This window comes from Mastacembelus armatus, chromosome 9 (genome assembly GCF_900324485.2).
Source record: "Mastacembelus armatus chromosome 9, fMasArm1.2, whole genome shotgun sequence".
Taxonomy (NCBI): domain Eukaryota; kingdom Metazoa; phylum Chordata; class Actinopteri; order Synbranchiformes; family Mastacembelidae; genus Mastacembelus; species Mastacembelus armatus.
The window spans coordinates 12842871-12868162 of NC_046641.1; the positions used below are offsets into that span (position 1 = coordinate 12842871).

The window sequence follows — 25292 nt, forward strand, 5'->3', positions numbered from 1 at the left end:
CATACACAAGTTGGCTGCAATTACTCATTTATCTCACACACATTCATGTACATTTTACTTTCTCTTAACTACTGTAGGTTTCTGGAGTAAAATAGTATGACCTGAGCAGTGGTATGCAAGCAGTGATGGCCAAAAGAAGCAGAAAAACAATTAGGATATTCATTATATATGGATCTGAAATAGTCATTTACCATAACATGCAATTGTACTTCCCTGTCTTTGAATTGGAATCAAGGTAAAGGTTACAACTGGCATATCTAAAATCTGCACAGGATCACATTTAAAACATGTTCCCCACAAGCCAAAGTCCACAGAAGCCAACCCTGAAATAAAGATAACTTTTCCAAGGCTTGTCAAGCCAGAAAAAAGTAAAATCAAATCAGTTTCCCCTGATTGTATTAGTCAAATGTGCTGTGACGTCACATGGATGCAATATAAGGCTCCCATTGCTTGTGCACTTGAGGGAGGACTCAACATCCCTAAACAACCAACAAAGAGCACTCTGTTGGCCCTGAGAGAGCGATCAACCCGTCTACAGCACCTAACTGGTAAGTGTCATCTGCAGTGTATGACAGGAGATCAATATTATATCCACCACATTGTAAAAGGTGAGAGCAGTCATGAGGGCCTGTGCCTGGCATGTTGCGTTGTACAAGTTAGATCTCTGAGATGATAGAAGTCTTTTTTTTCCAGATGCTGAAACTTTAGTTTGACAGAGTTTTCTGGTGCATTGGTTTGAATTCCTGTATGTCTGAGTATGTCGAGGCAGCAGAACACATGGTGATCAAGTGATCAGCTATGAGCACACAGGGAAAATGAAGCATGATAATGGGCCAGTTGTTAACAGGAAGGGACTGCCTTAAGGGAAGGGGTTACCACACTGACTGACAGAGTAGGTGGAGGATAATCAATAAAATCAAATTCGTCTCAGCTGTGACAGTGACCTGATGAGTGCACAGGATCTGAAGGAGGAGGAAAGACTGTTTTGTAACTATCTCTTTGCCTTTTATTTATTATTTTATCGTGTCTTTCTGGTCTCACACTTTATCTCCCAACATGAAAAACAATATGCCTGTATTTTCTCCACATAGCTATACCATCATTGTAATGCAGCATGAGCTCCTTTAGCCATGTGCCTGGCCAGTGTGCAGGCCTGTCAGATGATAAGACAACAGCAGTCATATGTTGTCCCACAGACTACTGATAGGAAACAGGCTCATTGTTCATTGTGCTTCATCATCTTCTCTACTTACTGCTGCAGTTTAGTGGATGAACACTGACTCTGCAATATTTTTATTTAGGGTGTCCTTAATGCTTTGCTTTCTTTTAACCATAACTCTCTTTTATGAATTAACATTCATCCTCCTTCAAATACTAACACTCCTGAACCATTTGACTATTTATCATCGGAAACTTAAGTATAATTATAAAGGAAGCAAATCAAAAGTTCGGTTGTTGTCAAGCTGGACTGTAATGAAAAGTTTAACGTTAAAGTTTCAGAAACATTACTCATGTCTTATTCATAGCATGTGCTAGCAGGCAGTCATAAGACTGTGACCTTTTAATACTAAAACAGAGGGAAATATTAAATCCGTTCTCCTCTACAAAAAAGAAATGGAGCCATAAATATGCAAATTGGCTGTGTATTTTAAAATGCTATGAAAATGAGCAACCTTTCCCTTTAAGTGGATTCATTTTTATGTAAGCATAATCTTGTGTCAAACTCTGCATGTATGTTTTGCTACACAGTGAGGGTCAAATGTTTAAGTTAAGTAATATTAAGCAAAACACATTCTGAAAATTTAGGATTGGGATTGAACATTTTGTGACTGTAATCTATGTTAAAGTTGGGCTGGTGCAGACACTGCAAGTGCCTGAATAACCCAACAGAGGGTATATTATAGCAGTTGAAGTCATAAGATACTCCGATTCAGCACTTCCATGAAAATGGCTCCTGTGACTATGAATTGTTTGCTACATGTAACAGGTCTGTTCCCAAGGTTAAAACCGTTTCTAATGCATATACTGGGATTTGGTTCATCCCAGTTGTCTCCTCTTCTGCAGGAATCTGTTTCAGCAGCTTCCAGTTTTCAGTTTATTATTTAAACAGGGAATATTAAAAGGTATGTTCAAAGTCATGGTCTGCAGGCAAAAGAACTGTGCTGCAATTCCTAGTATGCATGACTTGGTCTATTTTTATGAGGTTAACAGCATGTCTTTCTCCACAGACCAGTATGGGACAAACCCAGGACAAACTGGGAGGAGGCGATCAGGCCCTTGGTGAAGGATTGGAGGAGACAAAGCCATGCCCTGACTCTGGAGGTTCAGACATTCATACAGGTGATGTCACTGAGGGAGAAAGCTCCTGTGAAGAGGAGGAGGAGGCTGGTAACAGCAAGGAAAATTCAGGGAAGCCAGATACTCTGGATCTGGATGAGAGCCCCGGCCAAGAGCCAAAAACACCTTCTGGTGAGACGCACGTAAATTTGTGGGTGAGTCCTTTTGCTGAAAGGGAGGTGAGACAAGGAGTGGCTGCAGGAAGAGAGAGGGGAGGAGGAGGTGGAGACGGAGGCTGGACCTTTCCAGTTGTTCCACAGGAGACAGGCACAAACCAAAAGAGTAATGCGAGCATTGAAGAAAGAGCCAGAGCAAACAATCTGCTGAATCAAATCAAGAGAGAGGCAAGGAAGACTGAAGAGGACCTTCAAACATCCTCAAAAATCAAGATGGAGAATCTGGATGAGGAAACCCTCCCACATGGGGAGATCCAAGAGGAAAGTTCTCATAAAAAGTATGGCCTTGTTGTTACCTCACAGGATGCAAACTCTTTTAACAACAATGAAGAGCGATCTATAATGATGAAGAACAACAAATATGGAGCTCATTCAGGAGGAAGTGAGATGCTGTCTGTCCAAAATCAGAAAGAAACCATCATGGCTGAAGTTAAAAATGAAGATATTAAGCTCTGTGCAGAAACAGTTGGCTGTTTGAGTGAGAGGAAGGAACCGCCTCCAGCTCAATGCCAATATCCTCTGAAAAACAGTCTGCAGAAAGAGTCTCTATTAGAGGTGAGTGATACCATTCACTGTAGACCTTCAAAAGAGAGAACTCAGAATAAAAGAAAAGAAGAAAAACATGAGGTGAACCTAGTTTCAAAAGACTACTCTTCAATTAAAAAACCAAAGGTCAATGATGATCAGCATCCACTGGAGTCAGTGGGGCCTCTTCTACAAACGGACACAACTGAAACAGCCACAGGTCAGAAGATAGATTCAGATTTAGTATCAACTCCAGCTATGCCCATTGAACCCAGCTCTATTTTGGAGAGGTTACTGCAGAGGAACAGAAAGGAGGCGACCCCAGCTACTTCTAAAATAAAAGATGTCGACATTGACGGCAAAGACACCGCAGATCTTCCTACGGAGTTGAATGCAAAGAGGATCCTTGACAGCACAGACATAACCATTGATAGGATGGATCAGTCTGAGTGTGACATAAAGGGGATTTTACCCTCCTCTGTAGATTTAAAAAAGACATCACCTAAAGCAAACCTTGCAACAAATGATCCTCACATTAAGGACATGAAACAAGCAAACACTGGTCACAGTGTGGCCCCACATGGACTTTGCTTCCAGCCTGCAGGGACTGGAAATATTATGTGTGAGAGGGAACTCACAACATTGAATTATTCCAAAGCTGATTGTCAGAGTTCAGAGAAGAACTCAGCAGATGCTTCAGTCAAGGAGAAGGAGACAAAGCTGAACGTGAACCCTGCTAAAACCCTGTCTTCAAACTTGCAATCAATTGCTCCACATGAAAGTTTCTCATGTAAAGTGAGTGGTGTGACTATTGAGGAATCTGTACCTTTCTCTGTCTCTCATGCAAAGTGTTCACCCATAAAAAGTGTCGAGCAAATCACACTACTTACTGCAGAGAAGACAGACAGCAGTACAGAAAGACCATCTCAGCAAACAAAGAGTGACAGTGAGAGCAAAGTTGATCCACAATCTGAGAGGGCAGATACTCAGGCTGTGAGGAGAAAGAAGGGAAAGTCCTCCACTGAAGACACTGCTGCACCAGCTACAGACACTGGCTCACATTTGGTTGCAGGTGAGACAGTGATGTCAGAAAAAAATCAGGTCACATCTAGCACAAACCAGGATCTTCATATGACACTTACCACAAAAAATATAACATCAGACCAACCCGATAAACAAACTGGTGAAGACAGTGTCTCAGACAGAGACAAGTCCCAGAGCATTTCCAAATCTAGGCCTGTCTCAGAACTCATAAAGGAGACAATTCAACTGCATGAAAAGCTGCAGCACCAGGACCGACCAAAGCCAGCTGAAGTGAAGTCTGAAGAGCAGGGCCAGTCCGTGAAGGTGGCACAGATGAAAGCGGCTTTCGACTCAGCTCAGAAATCCCCGGACAAGCCAGTCGAGAGGAAGCCATCAGTCAGAAAAGGTAAACGCATTCAAATCTATACACTGTCAGTGTCAATGTAGCTGTCAGGTACATTTAGTTTAAACTGATGCGATCTAATTCAACAGTCCTGCAACAAAAACTCCCCCTGTAATGTTTTCTTTTGCCAGACACCGTTTCAGGGATGTGTTGATTCAAATGTATGATACAATTGTGGAAGATGTGGCTTGTGGTGTTGTTGAACTGTACTTCATTATACTAGCCACTGTTTCTATTATTTTGTCCATTGTTATCAGCAAGGCTAACAGAAACAGCTATGAAATGAAATGCAGTACAACACCTGTGAAAGAGTTTCATCAAAACTGTTTCATGAACTTTACCACCTTGATGAAAGTAGGATTTATTACAGGACTGTTGTATTAGACTATATTAGCTTTAACTACATGTAACTATTTATTATGTCTCTAAATGTTTATCCTTAACCCTAAATTAATTAGTAAGCCATTTTTGAGTGAAAGAAAAAGTAATCAATGAAGTCTGCTGTCCTGGAACATGGAGCCTGAGATGTCAACACACACACTTGCACACTTGCATCAACCCTAGTCTACAAGCCTGAAGGAGGGTGAAGGGGGAAAAAAAGAAAAAGATGATGGGTGATGGGAGCACAACTGTTCTGTTGTCAGGAGTCTGCATCACTCTGGTTTTGCAAAATACTGCCATCTTGTGGTGCTGGATCATATGGGTGGTACATTATGTTCTTCAGGAGAAGTAACATATGGTGTTATTATAAAATAAGATATAGTACACTCATGTAGAATACACATGTGCTATTATCTCACTTGTTATTACAGACTGTATATTATATGGACAGATTGTATAAGATACACAAGTAACTCACTCACATAGAAATAATAAGGCATTTTATATGATTTTTATATATGTGCTCACCCACACTCACTCACAAGCACTCAGACACTTTACCAATACAACCATTGTTTATTTATCCTGATTTATATGAAATGAGATTAGATTAACCCTAAATGCTGTCACAGAGCTTATTAAGACACGTAAATGATATGATTGCAGTTTAACACACAGATAATAACAGACACTTAACAGACAAAGAGAGGATGTAAATATTTAATAATGCTGCAGGAGATTCAAAAGCAGCCATAAACTGATAAATTGATGGTTTTCTGTAAAAAGGGACCTGACGGAAACGTGAATTCTGGAGTATATCCCTAAAGTCTCTCTGATTGGTTGTTAGAGCTGTCCGTCAAACAAACGTCGACCCACTCATAGCTCGCCAAGCCAAGCTAGAGGGCGGGGCTAGCGTTGGAGTGAGGAGAGCAGAGAGCGAGCGGTGTCAGCATAGCGGCGGCTCCGGCACAGGGAGGAAGGATCAATTGGGATAAGTACTGGGCTGTGTTATATCATTCATCTTTCGGGAATACTCTCATTTTCCTCTTAGAAGGTAGGTTACAGATTGCGTGGGGTGTTTGGCGTCTTTTAGGTTGTTTTCTGTCTTTATCTGGGTGCAGTCGGCTTTGTTTGCCCACCAACAGCAGCCCAGACAGGAAAGTGCATGCGCTAGCTAAAATGAATCGGGATACATAATGTGAACTGTTTTTTTTTTTTTTTTTTTTTTTTTTTTTTTTTTTTAGCTAAGTTAGCACTAGCCTCCAGTTTACAAGGCCAAAGGAAAGTTTCTAGCCCTAACCACAGAAATGACTGTTCCCAAGGCAGTTTTGTTTTTAGGTGGGTTTCGTGCACAGTTCATGGAGTGTGCTGTTTGACGTTATTGGATGGGGTGGGGTAGCTGACCAGTGCGGCACGAAAACTTATCTCTGAAGCCGTAGATCCAAATAAACGGGGGTGCAGGCAGCACAACCGCGCCCTGGCCACTGTCATTCATATGGGCTCTTTAAACTGAGCAGTACGCTCCAAATATAAAAGAAATATCTAATAGTTCTACTTTCATTCGCACTGAGATTTCTTTATTTTACCCTATTGATTTTTCCCTAAAATCTGAAAAGAGAATCGAGCTGCCCCCCCACCCCCCAAGCAGGGTCATGGCATAAAGAGACGTGATCGCAGCTACATGCTTGTTCACCCGGTGCTGGTCTGGTTATAAAATAGTTGGTGTTAGGTTTTCCCTAATCTGTGCTGGTAATGCCTAGAGTATTTAGTTATCAGTCAGATCATGATGCTGCACCTTAGTTTATTATTCCTGTTTAAAACTGGCAGAGTGCATCAGCATTATGTTAACAGCTGGTTTTAATTACAGCCCATTCACAGGAAAAACAAGGAGTTGGTTTAATTGTGTTCAAGGCAATCTACTAGTATATATGGGTTTTAGTCAAAGGAACTTTATTGCCTGATCAGTTATTTGCTTAATCTGCCTTTTATTAACATCCAGTTTCCACAACTGGACCACATATGTTGTAATTTAAATGGTTCCACATTAATGAATGGCTTAACAAGGACATTTTTGTTGTTGAATGTGTCCTCAATAGAGCTGAGACTAAAGCTTATTGGCTCGTCTTCTATGAGTCTGTATTAAAAATGAATGAAATGGTAATCCTGCTTAAAATGCTATGTAATGTCTTCATTTGTCAGACAAAGAGTTTAAAGTCCATAAATATTCAGTTTCTAATGACAAAAGCTTTGAAAAGCAGCAGATTCTTACCTTTAGTTAGTTTGAGTCACATTATATTTTTGGTTGATAAGATGACTGAGATAAAGAACCGGTGGACTAATTCAGCCTTGGTTACAGTTATAATGAATTAGCCTCACAGTTAAAATTTGACTTGAGTCTTCCTTGGAGCTGCTGGTATGTAATTCCCCAATCCCAGTATCATTCTGGTATATTAGTGATTGATCCAAAACCAAACATTGCAGGGAGATCAATAACGCTTGACGGTGCCTCTCTTTTTACTTGCCAGCCACATGGAGTCTGTGTAATGAAGCCCCCAGTAGCTGGCTGATGATCCAAATAGTCCTCTGTGTGATCCCTCTGTTGCCTATCACCCTCCATCACCACCTCATTTGCTTTCTCATAACAATAGGCTAAATTGATTTTCTAATGTCCACGATTATTGTGCCAAAAAGGGCAGCAGCATTTACATATTTTCCCCTGTATTGAACTAAGTTACCAAGCTCCCTGTGTAGTCAGTTTCAGATGTGAAGGAGTTTCCCTCAGAGTATCGCTGTGGGTTGCAGAGCAGGTGAAGGCTGACGCAGCGACCTCAGGGTCAACAGTCAGCAGTGCTACAGCTGTGTTTGGGTTTGTTGCCCCTTCCAGACACATCAACCTCTGCCAGTTGTGCTGCAGTACAAGGTCATTAGAAGTGTGTAGCTTGGGTCAAGAAGCAGAGGGAAACTGAGCAGGAGATGTGATGCTCATGTGTGGGCTGTAGAAAACTCTTGAGTGCATTTGTAACATTTTGAAATGGTTTCAGGAAGTTCAGGAAGATTTACAACTAGTATCCATTACATTTATTTCATCTGTTTTGATTGGGGCCTGGCTTAGTTCAGATGTTCACAGGTGGCACTGAATGTCATGCTAAAATTGTTTGGAAGTAGTGGTTTCGGCTCAGGCTTTGTTTTGTGGACAAGTAGATTATCTTGAATCTAGCTTAGTAATTGTTTGATATCGCTCCTGTTACAGTTTGTGCTCATATCACTCTGCTGGAATAGTTAGTGTCTTGTGTAAAAAAAAACTAAATATGTAGTCAACAGTTTGTCCTTTATGTCTCAGTTGGACTCAACATACATACATACATACATACATACATACATACATACATACATACATATATATATATATATATATATATATATATATGGAAAAATTCATTTGTAGCAACACTGAGGTACAGTATGTTAGATGTGTTAAAAAACAAACAAACAAAAAAAAAACATACCTTATATATATATATATATATATATATATATTTTTTTTTTTTCCACATATATATATATATATATATATATAAGGTATGTTTTTTTTTTTTGTTTGTTTGTTTTTTTAACACATCTAACATACTGTACCTCAGTGTTGCTACAAATGAATTTTTCCAACACATGAAACGTGGTAGATTTTTCTGTGGACAGCTGGGTAACTGCTTGACATATTAGTTTTGTTCCAACCAGCCTGTTAGACAATGAATCACATGCCTAAATCTACGCTGCTCACACACACCGGACACAGGCTTTACTGCCAGATTCATTCCAGTTTTTTATGAAGATGCATAAACAAAAACAAAAATGACTCAGAAAACATGTCAAACCTATTCATTTAGTCAGTAAAATGTTAAAACATGCTGAAGCTCCTCTTTTAGCTTTGCAGTGCCCTGTAGCTTAGCATTTCCAGCGGATGCATACAGACATTTCCATTGGTCTTTTCCACCACAGCTGACATCTGCTGAAATGGAGCAGTGGTTTGTACATTGCTCAATGGGGGAAGGGGGAAGTAGCTGATCAGGAAGAGGAAGGGTCATGCTTTGCATTGTCAGGCAGCAATTTTCAGTAGTGGTCAATTTATGTGGCTTTAGATGCAAACGTAACGGGATGTGCAAACAGTTATAAAAACCTGAGCTTTTCCTGTTCATAGGGTTTTAAAGTGGTGTCATTTTAAATTGTTGACTTTGAGTAGGATAAGAAGCCTATGGTTTAGCCTTTAAGTCTCTCAGCACAAAGAGTGATAGTGAGTGAGAAAGGGGTTGGCGATTTGGTACAGTTCAAGGCCTTCTCAGTGTCACACTGAACATGCAGACATTTACTGGCACATGTAACTTTTCTATGCAGGAATCTCAGGGGTCTGTTTTTCCTGTTTTTAAAATGAGGAAGTTGGGGGAAAAAAATCATTTGACTTCATCTGTAAGTGGCTGCCACAGTACATGTTGTTTATACACGCAAATAACCTTTATCTAGTATGTGGAATTTGATTGGACTTAGTAATTGGTTCTGTCTGTGTGTTACCTAGCACTGAGTTGGACTTTGAGCCACATTGCTTTTGTGTCTGCAAATCTCATTTCCTCTACAAAGTACAATAGCATTCCATGAAACACTGGTGTGTAATGTATTGTTTTCCAGTACTATGTAAATTGAGCAGAACACAGACTGTGTGGTCACTTGGGGCTGGAAAGAGGTGAAAAAACAGCACCTTATCTCACCGTTGCAAAAAGCAGTGGAATGTAGCTGGAATCTGATTACAATGGGGGTCTGTGGCCTTGGTTACAGGAAGGGGATTTAGGTGGCGTCTCATGCGGTCTTGGTGACAAAAGCCAAAAGGCAGTCAGTGCATGGAGACCACTGAGGCCGCATTACTGGTGTGTGTACTGGGGCAAGGGCTGGTGGTTAGCAGAGGAGGAGAAAGAAAGAAGCCTGTGACCATTAATGGCTGGTATGTCTCTGATATTACAGTATGAAACTTTCTGACATTAAAATCTCAATACTGTACAATGTGTTTACATTCATTGCCACCAGCTACCTGTAGTGTGGGAATATTAGTCTGTCATTTGTTGCAGGGCTATACCTCTTACAAATGACCAGCTGTGACTTGGACTGTGGCTGCCAAGATGACACTAGCAGCCACACTGCTGGGAAGGTGGCTTTATTTGTTGGCGATGGAAAAGCACCAACAAATAAAGGAATTGCTAAACTAAACATGTATTAGATTAAACCTGTTGAGAAACATGGCAGAGTGTTGTTTTGTTTACTGATTGTACGTATCCACAGAGAGCTTTACAAATGCCAGTGACCTAAGACTGAGACTACATGCTATTTTCAAGGTAAACGGCTCCAGATGGGGCAAATGTTGGGTTGTGATTAACTTGACGAACACAGGAATACACTTATCTTCACAGTCAGATGATGCATATTGTAGCTGAGTGTTTTTGCACATGCAGGTGCTAAAGGTACAGGTAAAATACCAACCTTGCTTGTTACAAGAGTTGTATGCCATCAAGATGGCGACCGACACAATCAGTGAGGCACCTACAACGCCATCAACACCAAGAACAACAACAACAACGCCAACACTACCTGACAATACCAACTCGGACAATGCCAATCTACTACTCCGCCTAGCAAACAATGAAATCACCAAATTAAAGCAGGAAATACGCCGCCTCTCTCACGATCTCCAACAGAAAGACTCCATACTGACTAGCTTCAGGGACATTGCCCTCAAGCAGTCGAGGAAGATCTCCACACTTACCTTCACTCTCCAGGACACTGCCCCATGGGACCCGTCAACCTGTCCACGACCCTCCTCCTCTTCTACACCATGTCTTCGGTCCTCCTGGACCGAGGTTGCGGTTCGTGGGCGGAAAAAATATCACCATGGGTCTCCGCGTCCCTCCCTAGGCCTCTCCAATCGATTTGCACCTCTGTCTTCTGCCACTCCGGACCTACATACTGTCTCATCTGCCAATCACGTACCGGATCCTTCCGCTCCGGTATCCCAACAACACCCGTCACCCGCCAATGTCGTTCGGCGCCGTCACCTGCTCTCGCTCCCCTCTGACGACACCCGCTGCCCCCGCCTTAGTCCAAGTGCTCCTCGCGAAGCCCGTTGCCCCGGCGGAAAACAGTCTCCATCCCGCTCAGCTACTACATCCGTGCGCCGTAGGATCCTTCGCGAGGCCGTGCTCAGGCACACTCACGGGCTCCCTAGCTACGGACCAACCGAACTGCTGCCTCCACCTTCCACCTCAGCACCTGATGTCACCGCCCCGCCTCCCCGCCAGTCAGCAAGACGACACGACTCAAACGGCCAACTACTGGCGTCTTCTCCACGCCCCCTTTTCCCCCCAACCACGTTAATCATCGGAGACTCAATTATAAGGAATGTACACTTTTTCAACGCCACTACTCACTGTTTCCCTGGAGCTACGACCTCAGACATCTTGGCCATGCTTCCTGGATTACCGCCAACACTTCCGTCTTCCATCATTAGAATGATTGTTCATATCGGAACTTGTGACACGTCACTCTACCAGTCTGAACTAACTAAAAAGGATTTTCTCTCTCCTCCACCTCCTAAGCAACTGTGGTAAGACTATTTTCATGTCTGGTCCCATCCCCACGTTTGGAAGAGGCTCTGGCCGCTTCAGCAGAATCCTCAGTCTCAACACCTGGCTCAAGTCTGTCTCCCTGTCCTACAATCTCCAATTCATCGACAACTTCAACCTCTTCTGGAACCGACCTGCCTTCTTTGCAGGAGATGGTCTGCATCCCAACCGCCTGGGCTCCCATATACTTTCCACCAACATTCAACATGCAGTTCACTGTACCCCACACGCTAACACTGGACAACCTGTCCATTCTGTCCCACAAGCCTGACTATCTGACTCCATACTACCAATCCCCTCCATCTGGTCATCCTCCCGACCTCAGCCGAGGAAACCTGGTATACGCCTGATCAACCACTCTGTTCTAGCTAACATCCCCACACACATGGACTCTACACCTTTCCATAACACTCATTTTGGGCTACTTAACGTTCACTCCCTCTCTCAAAAAGCATCCCTCATCTTTGACATTATTCTAAAACACAATCTCGACATCCTGTGCTTAACTGAAACCTGGCAGCAGCCCAACGACTTCACTGAACTTAATCAATCTATTCCTCCTGGTTTCACATATCTCACCCATCCACGCCTCTCGGGACGCGGTGGCGGCCTCGCCATACTGTTCAACCTTAAATACAAAATATCCATCCACCCCACTGTCACCTTTCAGTCCTTTGAAGCTCTCATAGCACGTATTCACGGTCACACACCAACCTTCTTGGCCACTATCTACCGCCCACCAAAACCTAACCCGACCTTCCTGGATGAACTGTCTGACCTCTTAGCTAACCTCATCTCTCTGTCAGCCAACATAATTCTTCTTGGTGATTTTAACGTCCACTTCGACAATCCCAACAACACCACAACAAGACTTCATTTCCTGTCTGGACAGCTTTGGGCTCCAACAATACATCACCTCCCCAACACATTCTCTAGGCCACACCCTCGACTTAGTCTGCTGCTCTGGCGTCACAGCTCAGTCATGTTCTACCCTCGACACCTCCTTCTCCGACCACAAACTAGTCTGCTTCAACTCCAAACTACCTATCTTCAAAACCCACCTCTCCCGCACCATCACCTTCCGTAACTTAAAGAACATCGACTTCCCCTCCTTCACTGCTGCTCTCAACAACCTTTCATGTTCTAATTATACACCGTCCCTCTCCAACATGTTATCCAATTTCAACCGTGAGCTACGAAATCTACTCGACACCTTCGCCCCACTCAAAACTAGATCTGTATCCTTTACGCACTCTGCTCCATGGTACACCCCCGAACTCCGCCTCCTCAAAACCCAAGCCCGTCGCCTTGAACGTCTCTTCAAAAAAACCGGTTCATCCACCCACAAGGACTTATACCTAAACCACATACTGAAGTACAAGCAAACCATTACCCAAACAAAATCTGACTTCTATGCCTCTCTTATTGTATCCGCCTCTGGCTCCACGCGTTCCCTCTTCTCCACTGTCAAAAATTTATTGGGCCCTCCCGATACTCCTCTCTTCCCCTCACTCTCCACCACCTTGTGCAATAACTTCCTGGATTTCTTCTCATCAAAAATCGAAAATATACACCAGCAATTTCCCCCCATCTGTGACACTGCGAACTGCCTCCACTGTACCCTACCCTGTCTATCAGTATCCTCCCCTCTTTCGAGTTTTATCATTCCACCCACCACGGTTATCTCTTCACTGATCCTCAAATCCAAACCCTCAACCTGCAAACTTGACCCCCTACCAACCAACCTCGTCAAGCTCTGTCTCCCCTCTCTCCTTCCTCATCTTACCCACATTATTCACACTTCCCTCAGTTCTGGTATCGTACCCCCATCACTCAAGACAGCCATCATCACACCAATCCTAAAAAAACCTGGCCTCGATCCTGCGAACCTTAACAACTTCCGCCCTATCTCCAATCTCCCGTTCCTCTCTAAAATTCTTGAAAAAGTTGTCCACCACCAGGTCCATACCCACCTTTCCGCCAATAGCTTATACGAACACTTTCAATCTGGTTTCCGCCATCTTCACAGCACTGAAACTGCCCTGGTCAAAATCACCAACGACCTCCTAGTAGCCGCAGACTCTGGCCTTGTCTCCATCCTCATCCTCCTTGACCTAACTGCAGCTTTTGACACCATCTCGCACAATATTCTCCTCCATCGCCTTGCTTCCATCGGCATAGCCGGCTCGGTCCTCTCATGGTTCACCTCCTACCTCTCTGACCGCACCCAGTCCGTCCATCTCCAGAACTTCCACTCCCAGCCCTCTACTGTCAGTTGTGGCGTGCCCCAGGGCTCTGTCCTGGGGCCCCTCCTCTTCATTATTTATCTCCTTCCTCTCGGACATATCTTTAGGCAACATAACATCAACTTCCCCTGTTATGCAGATGACACCCAGCTCTACCTCTCTGCTGCTCCATCTTCTACCCTCCCCCCTCCCTCCCTCCTTACCTGCTTACATAATATCAAATCCTGGTTCACCCATAACTTTTTGAAACTCAACCCCGACAAAACTGAAATTCTCCTCGTGGGCACCAAATCCACCCTTTCTAAAACCAGCACCGTATCCATTTTAATTGACAACAATACTGTCCTCCCCTCCCCCCAAGTTAAAAGCCTGGGTGCCATCCTAGACGGTACTCTCTCCTTCACTCAGCATATCAATACCACTACCCGGTCGGCCTACTCCCATCTCCGTAACATAAACCGCATCCGTTCTTCACTCACCATCGATAGCACGGCCATACTCGTTAATGCCTTTGTCACCTCTCGTTTGGATTACTGTAACTCACTCCTCACTGGTCTACCTCTCAAATCACTTCATAAACTTCAACTTGTCCAGAACTCTGCTGCCCGAATCATCACCAGAACTCCATTCTCACATCATATTACCCCTGTCCTTAAACAACTTCACTGGCTCCCTGTGTCCTTCCGTATAAACTATAAAATCCTCCTTCTCACCTACAAAGCCCTCCACTCTATTGCCCCACCATACATCACTGATCTACTTCACATCTATTCTCCGCTTCGTACTCTCCGTTCCTCCAGTTCCACTCATCTCTGCACCCCTACAGTGCGCCTGGCCACCATGGGCGCTAGATCCTTCAGCCACACTGCGCCCCGCCTTTGGAACATTCTCCCTCATCGCATCCGGTCGTCTCCGGACTTATCAACTTTTAAATCATCACTCAAAACGTATCTGTTCCGTATAGCGTTTTCCACCTAACTGTCTTAACTTCTCAAAGCAGCCCGTGATGTTCTACCACCCTCCGCCTATTTCATATTGTCTCATATTGTTTCATATTTGTTGTTCTGTCATCTGGGTTTCTGTGTTTCAATTTGCTCTTGCTGTACATCGCCCACTTCCTGGATGCTCCGCACTTTTGCCTTTACATTCTGGCCCTCTGTTAATGCATTGTTGATTTTATTGTTGTTTTAATGCACTCTATGTATTTCATGCTGTATGCTTCCTTTTTCTCTCTGTAAGGTGACCTTGAGTGTTTGAAAGGCGCCATGAAATAAAATGTATTATTATTATTATTATTATTATTATTATTATTATTATTATTATTATTACTGTTTGGTAGTGTCAGTGGCTGCATGTTAAGGCGATGTGAGGAAAAATGTCAACAATACAGGTTAACTCCAGTTTCTTTCACCAGTACAGTCAATACCCTTTTAGGCAGGTCCTTGTCAGATATATTTATGTTGGGCAAGTTTGATGGGAGAAGCCCACAAAATATTAATGGGGATACTTTCACACAGTAGACACAGGATGCAGCAGTTTTCCAAAATAACTGTGTTGTGGAGACTGTTTAGACTTTGTCATAATTCCCCTCTAATTCTACTTCCCCTGCCTCTCTTACCTCAGCTCATCCTGATTTGTGGCTGGGATTTTTGAGTTACATCATTCACCAAGTGCACCATGAAACACAGAGCATCAGGGACAGTTTAGCATCCCAACAACAAGGCAATGAAAAGATGTCCTTATAGTTGTACTGATAAACATCACTGACCTTTTGCATTGTCCTGAATAAGCCAGTATCTTTGGGTCTCGCAGAGCTGCATCAGGCAGTGAGTTTTGGCCACTGGTATTCTGGCACTGAACCCTCAGTGAGATTTTTTTTTTTTTTTTTTTTTTTAAGCTTGTTTCCCTTCTCTAGCTGTTTTGCAGTCTTATGTCAGAGCAAAACAATTTCCCCTTGGATTAATGGAAGGCAGCAGTCTGTACTGTAACTGTGAGGTAGAGATGAGAGGGAACGTGGCCCAACACAGCAAGTTCAACCCTAAGTCTTTCTATTATCGCTTTTTCTTTGCATGGCAAGACAGACGTTTAGTGATATGACAAGCACGACCACCTACTTTGTGTTTGTATGGTCAAAAAAACAAACACAAAAAAACAATAAAAGTGGGGTGTGGTGCTCTGTTTGCCATAAGACCCACGTTTGGTTAACAGGACTGTCAAGTGTGGGTGTTGTTGAGGAATGCGGCGAAGGATGCTAAAAACTGTCACACTGGCCTCATTTCCTGTTGGTCATTTCCGCAGGCTGCAGGGCCCTCCTTCTGTCTGTGCACATCAGGGTCAGCTCTGCTGGCTCAGGAGGCAATAAGGTACATGGCTTTCCTTTCATCTGAATTGCTCAACAGATACTTGAGGTCTTTTTGTTTGAAGTAGGGCAGGATCAGTGAGCTGTAAATCTCAGGGGAATGTCACCGAGTAGCGTGGCATTCCCTCAAGGTTGGTCTCTATCTCTGGCTTATGGCCGAGGCTGTCAGACTAGTAGCAGCTCTTCAGTGCCTCAACACAGCCCTTGCTGTTGACATTGTTGACGTGTAGGTCATTAAAAGCTGAATATTAAATAAATTCACATTCACTGTTGATCTAGTTAAGCTCCTGCAGTTACTTTCAAGTGTTATAGTTGACACAAACATTTAGCTTTATCATTCAGTTTTAAAACGTGTTCAGTGCAATGTGCTACACTGGATGAGGAAACCCATTGCTCTAAGTTTTCTTTATAGATATTTTACCCTTTGTGTTAAAAATGTGTGTTTACTATTATTTCCTGGGATTTCTGTGGCAGTCACAGGAGTCTGACCGGAAGTTGGCCGATTGGATAAGGCCTCTGGTAGTTTTGAGCAGAATGACCCTGCCCTTCTGCTTCCTGTGTGCTGGCTTTTAAATCCACAGAAACTCTTGCTGAGCCTTTCAGCTGCCTACGTTTATTCAGGATGGTGTAAAGGCTCCAGAAACACACAGAACAATGTAAACAGAAACAATAGAATTGATGTTACTGATTTACTACTGCTGCTTTTTCTCACCACTACTCAAACTACAAACTAGCTGCTCAAGCACCTGATTTTGGTCCTGATTTTTTTTTTTTTTTTCTCCCCTTTCAGTGACGTCAAACACTGTTAGTATCAGGGTGGTTGTTTGTCAGTGCATCCGTTTTACATTGAGTATATTCAGTTTTCCACATTCATTGCCTGTCACTGACTAAATTAACAGCCAGAGTTGCAGAAATCAGTTGATTGAAAGAAAACTCATGAATTGTTCATTCATTTTTCAAGCAAAATAGCAAACATACTGGTTCCAGCTGAGAATTTAATGCTTTCATTTGTCTTAGTGTGACAACAAACTATCTTTGGAAGAGAGAGATACTGTTTGGGCAAGCAAGATGCACATTTACATGATCTGACATTATATATGTATAAATGGTTGATGTAGAAAGTAATTAGCAGATTAATCACTGATGAAAATAGTTTAGTAGCTCTAGTTACAAGCATATATTTCACATGCCAAGAATTCACTTTGTTTCAACTGCCCCTTGTTCTTTGCAGGTTTAGTTAAGGTTATATGATGCCCTTACCTAAGAGTCCTCTTGGAAAAGGGGAGTTTTAGCATGGCAGCACTAGGATCTGCCCTGCCCAGACTTGACCTTTTATGTGCAGGATCAATGCTCCTGACATAAATGTAGTAATTGTAAAAATAAATGATTGCCCTGCAATAACGAACCATAATGTTTTATTTTTTTGTATCAGTGGGAGTGGCTGTTAAATATGACCGTGGGGAGCATCCACTGACTTAAGATATGGTGTTTTTTTTTTTTTTTTAAAAAGGATTGTCAGAATACACCAGCACCAAACAAGACTTGCTTACAGGCATTGCACAATCAGCTGCAACCCCACCCAGCCTGCCCTAACCTGCAACGTGTGCACGTATAAAGCCCAACCCTCTCCTTAAAGGTTTCATATCCCCGGTGTACAAACTAGTTTATCTTAGACGACTTTTGTACGTTGTACAGGAAGACCAACAACAATGAGTCAAGCTGGTAAGTTTTGGCAGTAATGCACAATGCTGATTTTTGATGTTTTTCCTCGAATGCATGTAGGTGACATTTAGGTATTAGCTAATGTTTGGCCAGAACTAGCCTTGATTTGTTGTCAGAGTGGTTGGTTGTTGTAACTGTAACATACAGTGTGGCATAATATTGAACTTTTCCTGCTATTTGTAAAGCTAAAGGATAGTGAGACTGGTGTTTTTTGTGCAGGCCCAGACAGACCTCAAGAATGCAGCGATTGTTTTGTCTGGTCTAGTCACACTATTGTGGTGAAATAACACATCTCATAAAGCTCTCCTGTATAAAACAATGACCTGTTTTGTTGCAAATTAACAGAGCCAGGGGCACCAGACTACTTTTACTGCTTGTTCCGCATTAACGATAGGAACAACTCGATAGCGTTTATGTGGGTTCGGTTTGTCATAAGTAAAAATTACCTTGTTTGGTTATATCAGTGATTATTTAACAAATTTGAAATGTTACTCCAGCTGACTTAATAGGTTCCTGCCAGGTTTTGCCTTAGGTTTGCAAACTGGAAAGACATGTCGCCCGGTTGCAAAACGGCGCATTATATCTGAACAGTCCACCAAAATGACTTTATATTTCAGGTGAGAACTAGGGGATGCAGTTATGCTTAATTTTGTCTTTATGAAGTTCAGCAGTCGGGAGACAGCTCAGTTAAAACTCCGGATACAGCTCTTCTCGTTCTCGCCATTTTCTGAACCTCTTCCCCATATTCTTCTGACAGGTCTGGTTTCCAGCTGCTCAGCATTGCCCATTGCTAAGCTCCATTGTCAGTGGATATTTCTAGACTAAACTCCTGTTGAGAAACCTGAGCTCATTAAACTTTGACTGTATTTACAAGGCGCGGAGTAATCCCAAATGTGGAGTTATAATTAAATTTTGCTTTTTATAATTATATGTAAGCTTTTAAGATGCTAGTTTAGCATTTCATTTTGTTGTATTGTGTTTTTTGGCTGAGTTGGTATTTCCCTGATGTTGCTAAGCAGCATGTCTGTGTTACTAAACATTTCTTGGAGACAGATTTTGCAGCCAACTAAACACCCATGCAACTGCCCAGGGCATAAAGTGAATTTTTGCTCTACCTTTTTTTTTTTTCTTTCCTTTCCTTTCCTGTTCACTTATGCTGCTGCACATCCAATGTCACCCATTTTAGACAAGACTAATCATAATTCCCAGTATAAAGACCAGCACGCCCCAAGAGAAGCATCAATAGGCATTTTCAGTGATACAGGTTGATGTGGAGAAGAGTTGTAAAATGTTAAATCCTGATGAATAGCCAGAGGTCCAAAACATTGCTGGGCAGGTGAGGTCATGTACTAGCCAGGCACAGTGTTCATTATGTATACTGGCCCATTGCCAAATCTTTAGACAATCTCAACTAATTGTAAATCACTATTGAGGAACTTTGTCAAAGTGCATCTTAATTCATTGTAGCTAAAATATAGAGAGCAGAAATTATCATGATAGATTACTTCTTTCTTCTTCCTGCTAAATTGCTGATGATCTGGCAATGACCTCATAAGTCAGTTATTGCTTTGCTCCCCGTTTTTTCACTCTTTCCTCTGAGCATAGCGCACTGAAGCCAAGACAGCATATGGTTCCATTAGACCAGGACAGACTAGCTCTATTAGACCAATTGCAGTGGCCAACAATTAGCCCGTCCAACAACTGACAATACTTCAATGTAAAATATATGTCGAATTCAACTTTCTTTTAAGCCTATAAAAATGTGCACCCAGTATATTGTTTTAAAGGGTTTTGAGATGCGGTGAGGTGAACAGCCAGTATTTTCAGTTTTTGAGGGGTATTTGCACAGTATAGAATTTAATCCTTGATTGAAACCAAAGTTTTTCTTTATGGCAGAAAATAGCAAAGGACTGTTTGCCGGCTTAGGTCAGACCTGGAGTGTTGATCTGGACTCACACAGGCTTTTAATCTGTGTGAAAAAACACAACCTTTTTCACTCATGTCATTGGGCGCCTTGTGCTCCAATGCAGCTTGATGTCATCCAGCACAACGCTGTGTTGGCCAGTCATGTAGGTGCAAGAACACATTCCAGCTAGATTACTTTGTAACATGAAGGCCTTATTTTAGATGTTTAACTTGAGATTGTCATGACCAGAGATAAAACAGTTGCAGCCAGGATAACTTTCCACAGTTGTAAGACTAATTAAGAATCTGTGCGTTAAAGACAAATCGATTTCCTCACTTGTACTTTGTGGATCATATTTTGTTGTCGCTACTGTATGTGAGGACATATCTCCACCAACACAGCACTTCATTTAACACACACAGAGTGGTGACTAAGAAAGGGTATGGGGCCAGTGGGCTCGGCACCAATGTGTTCTGTCTCACCAACTGTAGAGGTGTACATTTGGCTGGGCAATCAGTGGATTGTTCAAATACCATTGCATTGGTTTCTACACAAGCACACCCAATCACGTCTTAACTTGTCTGCCACACAGAGTTCCTTGTTGAGGATTGCTGGTATTTTGTGCAGTTACTGAGATAAGCTGATTCTTTATGTCCATATAAAAATGATCATGTGTATGTGGTAAATATTCAGTGTTTTAAATGGATTTGAAAGAATTATGAGAATTAAAAAAGCCTGCAAACCTCTAGGCGAAAGCAGCAGCAGCAGTTTCTACTCACACCTTCACTGTTTTGAGTTTTGTTTTGTTTTTAGACATGAAGTCTCCCACTAGACAGGTAGCTGATTTAGATGTCTGTTCACAAGTAGTTTCTATTCCAACCAGGCTGTGTGACACAGGTGGTATAGCTCTAAAGGTGAGCAAACAGGACTCACCTCTCATGACAAAGTTGTCTTTGTGGAGTGTGGCCCCAGTTTACTATCACATTACTGTAAGGAAGAACAACTCTTCTTAAAGTAACTGTAACTGATTATGTAAGATTTTCTCAGCAGAAAATGCTGATTCTTCTGATGACATGTTGGTGAATTAGAGAATAATCTTTACAAGTTTGTGAGCCGATCCATTTCTTAAAATTTATTAAGGGTCTTTTTACAATGTATCAGCCAGGATGTCTGGAGACTGTTTTCTTTGGATGTTAGGTAGTTGCTGTTGGTCTGTGTCAGCCTTTCCTGTAATAATTAAATTCAGATTTTTTTTTTTATTATTATTATTTTTTATTTTTTAGACATTCACTTCTCATCCAGATAAATTTAGGGGTGGAACTAGAGAATATTATGTAACTCTTCATTTAAGGAAGATTACCACTTAAGTGTGATTAACTGTAAAGCGAATTTGTCTTTTTGCCCACTGTGGGTGTGTGGAGATGCCAGGAATAAGCAGCTTTAATGACCATCATGTTTCAGAAAAGAACTGGACCATTAGGACCCTCCCACATCTCTACAGGAAGAACTTTGTGCCTCTGTTGCGGGAACATGGCCTGCAAGCGTTTCACGCTGGTGCTCATTCTTCTCGCCCTGTCTTGTTCGCTCTCTTTTGCACACAACCACTCAAAATGGAAAACCCCTTCCAAAACATGTTCCACATCCTGTGCTACGCTTTGGTCATGTTGGTGATTCAGGCTGGTAAACTGCTACCATGTGCTGTATCAAAAATACAGGACTTAAGTGGTTTTGTAAAGCTCCTTAAGACCTTGTCATTCTTGCAGGTTAGATTGGACCTTGGTTCTGGTCGTTTATCTGAAATCTCCCAGCTTTTCATTATCTTTGGAAGTGGTCTGTTATTGTAAGCAGAGCTTTGGGACATGTAGCTTTTGAATGGGTTTGTTTTCCAAAGCTCTTTTGACTGCCAGCAGATTCTTGTCTTGGTAAAGATTTAGCTGAACCAGCTACAAAGTCTGTTTTTGTTTGGATTGCGTATGTCCCATTTTCATTGGAAACTGGTTCATTGTAAGTGTGCTACAGATGAAGCATGTTAGTCAAATTAAGACAACTAGCCAGTGAGAAGAACCTGACTTCATTTAAAACATAAAGTGTGTTTGTTTTCATATATTTTCTATGCTATATATTTTTGAAATCGGAACATTTTAAACTCTTGAGTCAGTGTGTGTCAAAGTAGCAGCATTTTCTTAAACAGTAAAGCTGTGCTCTCAAACTCCACTAGTATATTATCCCCTCACACCAAAAACAAAAAGATGTTATTCATTTTCACAATCTACAACATGTGTTGCTTGTGCTCTTCTTTGAAATTGTCAACATTATGATGCACAGAAATCCCAGGGAGACCCTTGAAGTAACAAGTAGTAGTGATTTGTTACAAAACACCCTCACATCTGCAAAGGGAATGTGTTATGGAAAGAAGCTCACATGATCTGTCTGTTTCGACAGGTTTGCTCCAGTGTGTGGATGTTTTGTATTCTCAAATCTTTTATCTAGCTCAAGCAGTCTGTATGTGTGTTGGTACCTATTATCATATTACTGTTAATATTAAAACATATTCACTTACACCTTCATGTAAACACTGTATGTCCAAATTAATTGGCTGAGTAACATATGTTAAACATATCCGCTCTTTTCCACAGATATGAGACGAGTTGTACGGCAGAGCAAATTCCGTCATGTCTTTGGCCAGGCGGTGAAGAATGACCAATGCTACGATGATATCCGGGTTTCACGGGTCACATGGGACAGCGCCTTCTGTGCAGTCAATCCCAAATTTGTTGCCATAATTATTGAGGCCAGTGGTGGTGGAGCTTTCCTCATTCTCCCTCTTCACAAGGTAGGTTTCATGGTGTGAAGGAGACGGGACGCCACAGGGTATAAGCATAATGGATGGACAGGTCACGACAGTCAGAGCTCCCCTCTAAGACAACAAAATGGAGATAGACTGAAGCGAAAGTTTGTTTGCACTTATTGCTTCTTCATGATATTTCATTAGTGCACACTGAGTGCCTAACAATGCACTGGTTAATGAGTGATTTAGGACCATAGACAGTCTTGCATATTATTTTTCATTCATGTTCATTGATGGTCAAATGTTTTGGTATTATTCTAAGGAACAATGAGCAAAGTGATGTATTCTTACACAGATAATTTAAGTGGACCGAATTACAGAGGTGATGGGGAGAAAGTTTCGATGTCATGAAAACAAAGAAAAGCCATGCTGAGGGATCATATTTAGACTGGCATGAATGTAAACATTAAACACAAAGATGTATAAGATAGATAGTTAAACTAGTTGAACCTTCTTCCTTTGTTTTTGTGAGCATCAGCCTGTTATTCATGTTTTGTGCACAGTAAATAAACATTTGCATTCAAGGCTTACTCTTTACAAGCAAGACCGCTGACTCTTCATGTGAGCGTTCATTGGGATTAATGCTTACCAGCAGACTGTGTCACACACTCATACAGAGCAGAAACTACTCCCTAAGCCCCAAACAATCTCCTAATTTTTGCCTCCATATAAGGAATCACTCCACTCCAACTAGAAGGATTCTGGGTTGGGCAAGACAGCCTTTCAAGAGTGTTTGGCTATAAACAAGTGAGCTACAAGGATATGTACATCACTTTTGTTTTAACCCTGCTGTCATAATTGGTCTAATTAAGGTGCATGTTAGAACAAGGCCCTCAGAGAACCCTTGGGTGCCAGCATAGTTGATAAGGATGAGTTGCTGGCTACTGGTTTCTTTTTGGCAGCTGTGAGCAATGGCCAAGTGGCAGGTCCTAATACATAAGTGTGTGTGAGTGACATAAGTAGTGTAGTACTGTTGACAGATGCAGCTGTAAGAAGTGTGCACCAGTACACTGCCACATGTCATTTGAGAACGCTCTGGCATAGGGGACCAGATCTTTAGTCTTGTCATCACACAGCTTACACCTCTCAGCACCTCATTCAGTACAGAGCGCGTACTGGGGATGGGCTACAAGCTCCGCTGGTTTCACGCTGCTCCTGCCCTCCTCTCTGTCTGCGCGTTTGAATGAGTTGCCCTCTGCATGCCATGTTCCAGTACAGTAACAGTGTGTCTGCTGAACAAAGTCTACTTTCACTACTGAATTAAAATGGTCTGGGAGACTGAGGTCTTTATGTGCAGTGCAAACCTTGGGCAATTTCCTCAAGTTGAGAGATTAAAACAAGCTCTTTTGATTTTTAGATCTTCCCACATACAAGCTGGCAGCTTGACACAGACTAATCCTTCAGCTATGGTGTTTTCTTCATTTCAGCAGGCTGGAGCTGAAAGGGAAATGCCATGTTTTTTAAGAATTAAATTGTGTTGTGTATGTATGTTGTTACTTGGGACAAAGTGACCAATATATTTTGCCACCAAACTGGTTTTACCGCTTAGTGTAATGGAAAATTACAAATTTCCTTTGTCACCCATCTGTTATGTCCCTACAGCATACAAATGGGTGACAAAGGAAATTGCAAAATAAAGTGTTTTAGTAAAGTGTTGTCAGAACAGGTTCAACACACCTTGGCATTTAGGCTACAAATCTCTGAACTCCACCGAAGGGATGTACACCATTCCTGTAAAGAGATTTCCTCATTTAAGAGCACTAGCTAACATGTCGGTCCACCACTGTTTATCCTTTAATTTGCTACCTGTCATAGGAACAATGACCTTAACTAAATGGGCATTCGCTTTAAAATATTCTTTCTTTTAACACCTATTACTAGCATTTATCACCATGCTATTCTCAGATTAATTTTTCTGACAAATCAGGTCCATCTGGAAATCTCAGTAGAGCCTCACATGGCAATGCAGGTCTCAAAAGTGGGTCAAGTTTGCTCTTTCAAATGGCTAAATTAGACCATGCTGCAGTGAATCAGTAATACAGAGGTGTCCTTAGCACCTGAGATCTTTTACAATAAACTGTTAAAATGATGTTGCCTCTTAATTATAAAAATGTTAAATAAAAAAGTGCATCAGCATTTGGGTTGTTTTTGGCAGATTTGTTTTATTTTATGAACTTTTGTCAAACTCATTTCTGCTTTGTTGATAAAACTTGTGCCTGACTGAAGGACAGTTGGAGTTTGACTGATTGTTTCATTTCAAATGTCCCCCATCCTCCCACCCCTCCCCATCCCTAATGTGAAAGTGCATCTGTCCAGCTAACCCATCTGCTTATGCTGTGTGTCTCAGTCTCTGTGGGCAGCCAGCTGCTCAGGGCCTTTGTCCCAGTGCAGCCTTTTGTCATTACCACACTTCAGCTGGGGGGAGGCAGAAGTGTGAAGATGCTCCTTCCCCCTTCACAATTAAGCCAACTGTGAAACGGCTTTGTTGTAGGGATATTAATGAAAAACCTTGGAGATCAGAGGATATACTGTGACCTGATCTGAGCCTGATTTTGAGTAGTCATCCCATGAATGTGTTTTAGGAGATCTGGATGTCACATTCAGAGGTGGCACCCACTTCATTCCTATGAAAGTTGCTCAGTTGGTGCAAAAATGTCCACCATATGTCTGTGTTCTGTGGTTTTGGTTCCATACAACATACATGCTG

General features: G+C 42.1%; 1 protein-coding gene across 2 annotated transcripts in view; it reads left to right on the forward strand.

Moving 5' to 3' along the window:
• The first annotated feature begins 5775 nt into the window (after positions 1 to 5775).
• Positions 5776 to 25292, forward strand: part of coro1ca (coronin, actin binding protein, 1Ca) — a 33430-nt gene continuing 13913 nt past the window's right edge. Inside the window, exons 1-2 of one of the 2 annotated variants that reach the window (XM_026322799.1) lie at positions 5776 to 5899; positions 22374 to 22570. In XM_026322799.1, the coding sequence (XP_026178584.1) occupies positions 22376 to 22570 (195 nt within the window). In that variant the 5' untranslated portion in view covers positions 5776 to 5899; positions 22374 to 22375. Of the gene's footprint in view, positions 5900 to 17686; positions 17832 to 22373; positions 22571 to 25292 lie in introns of those variants that run through there. The other variant, XM_026322798.1, reaches the window with a different exon arrangement.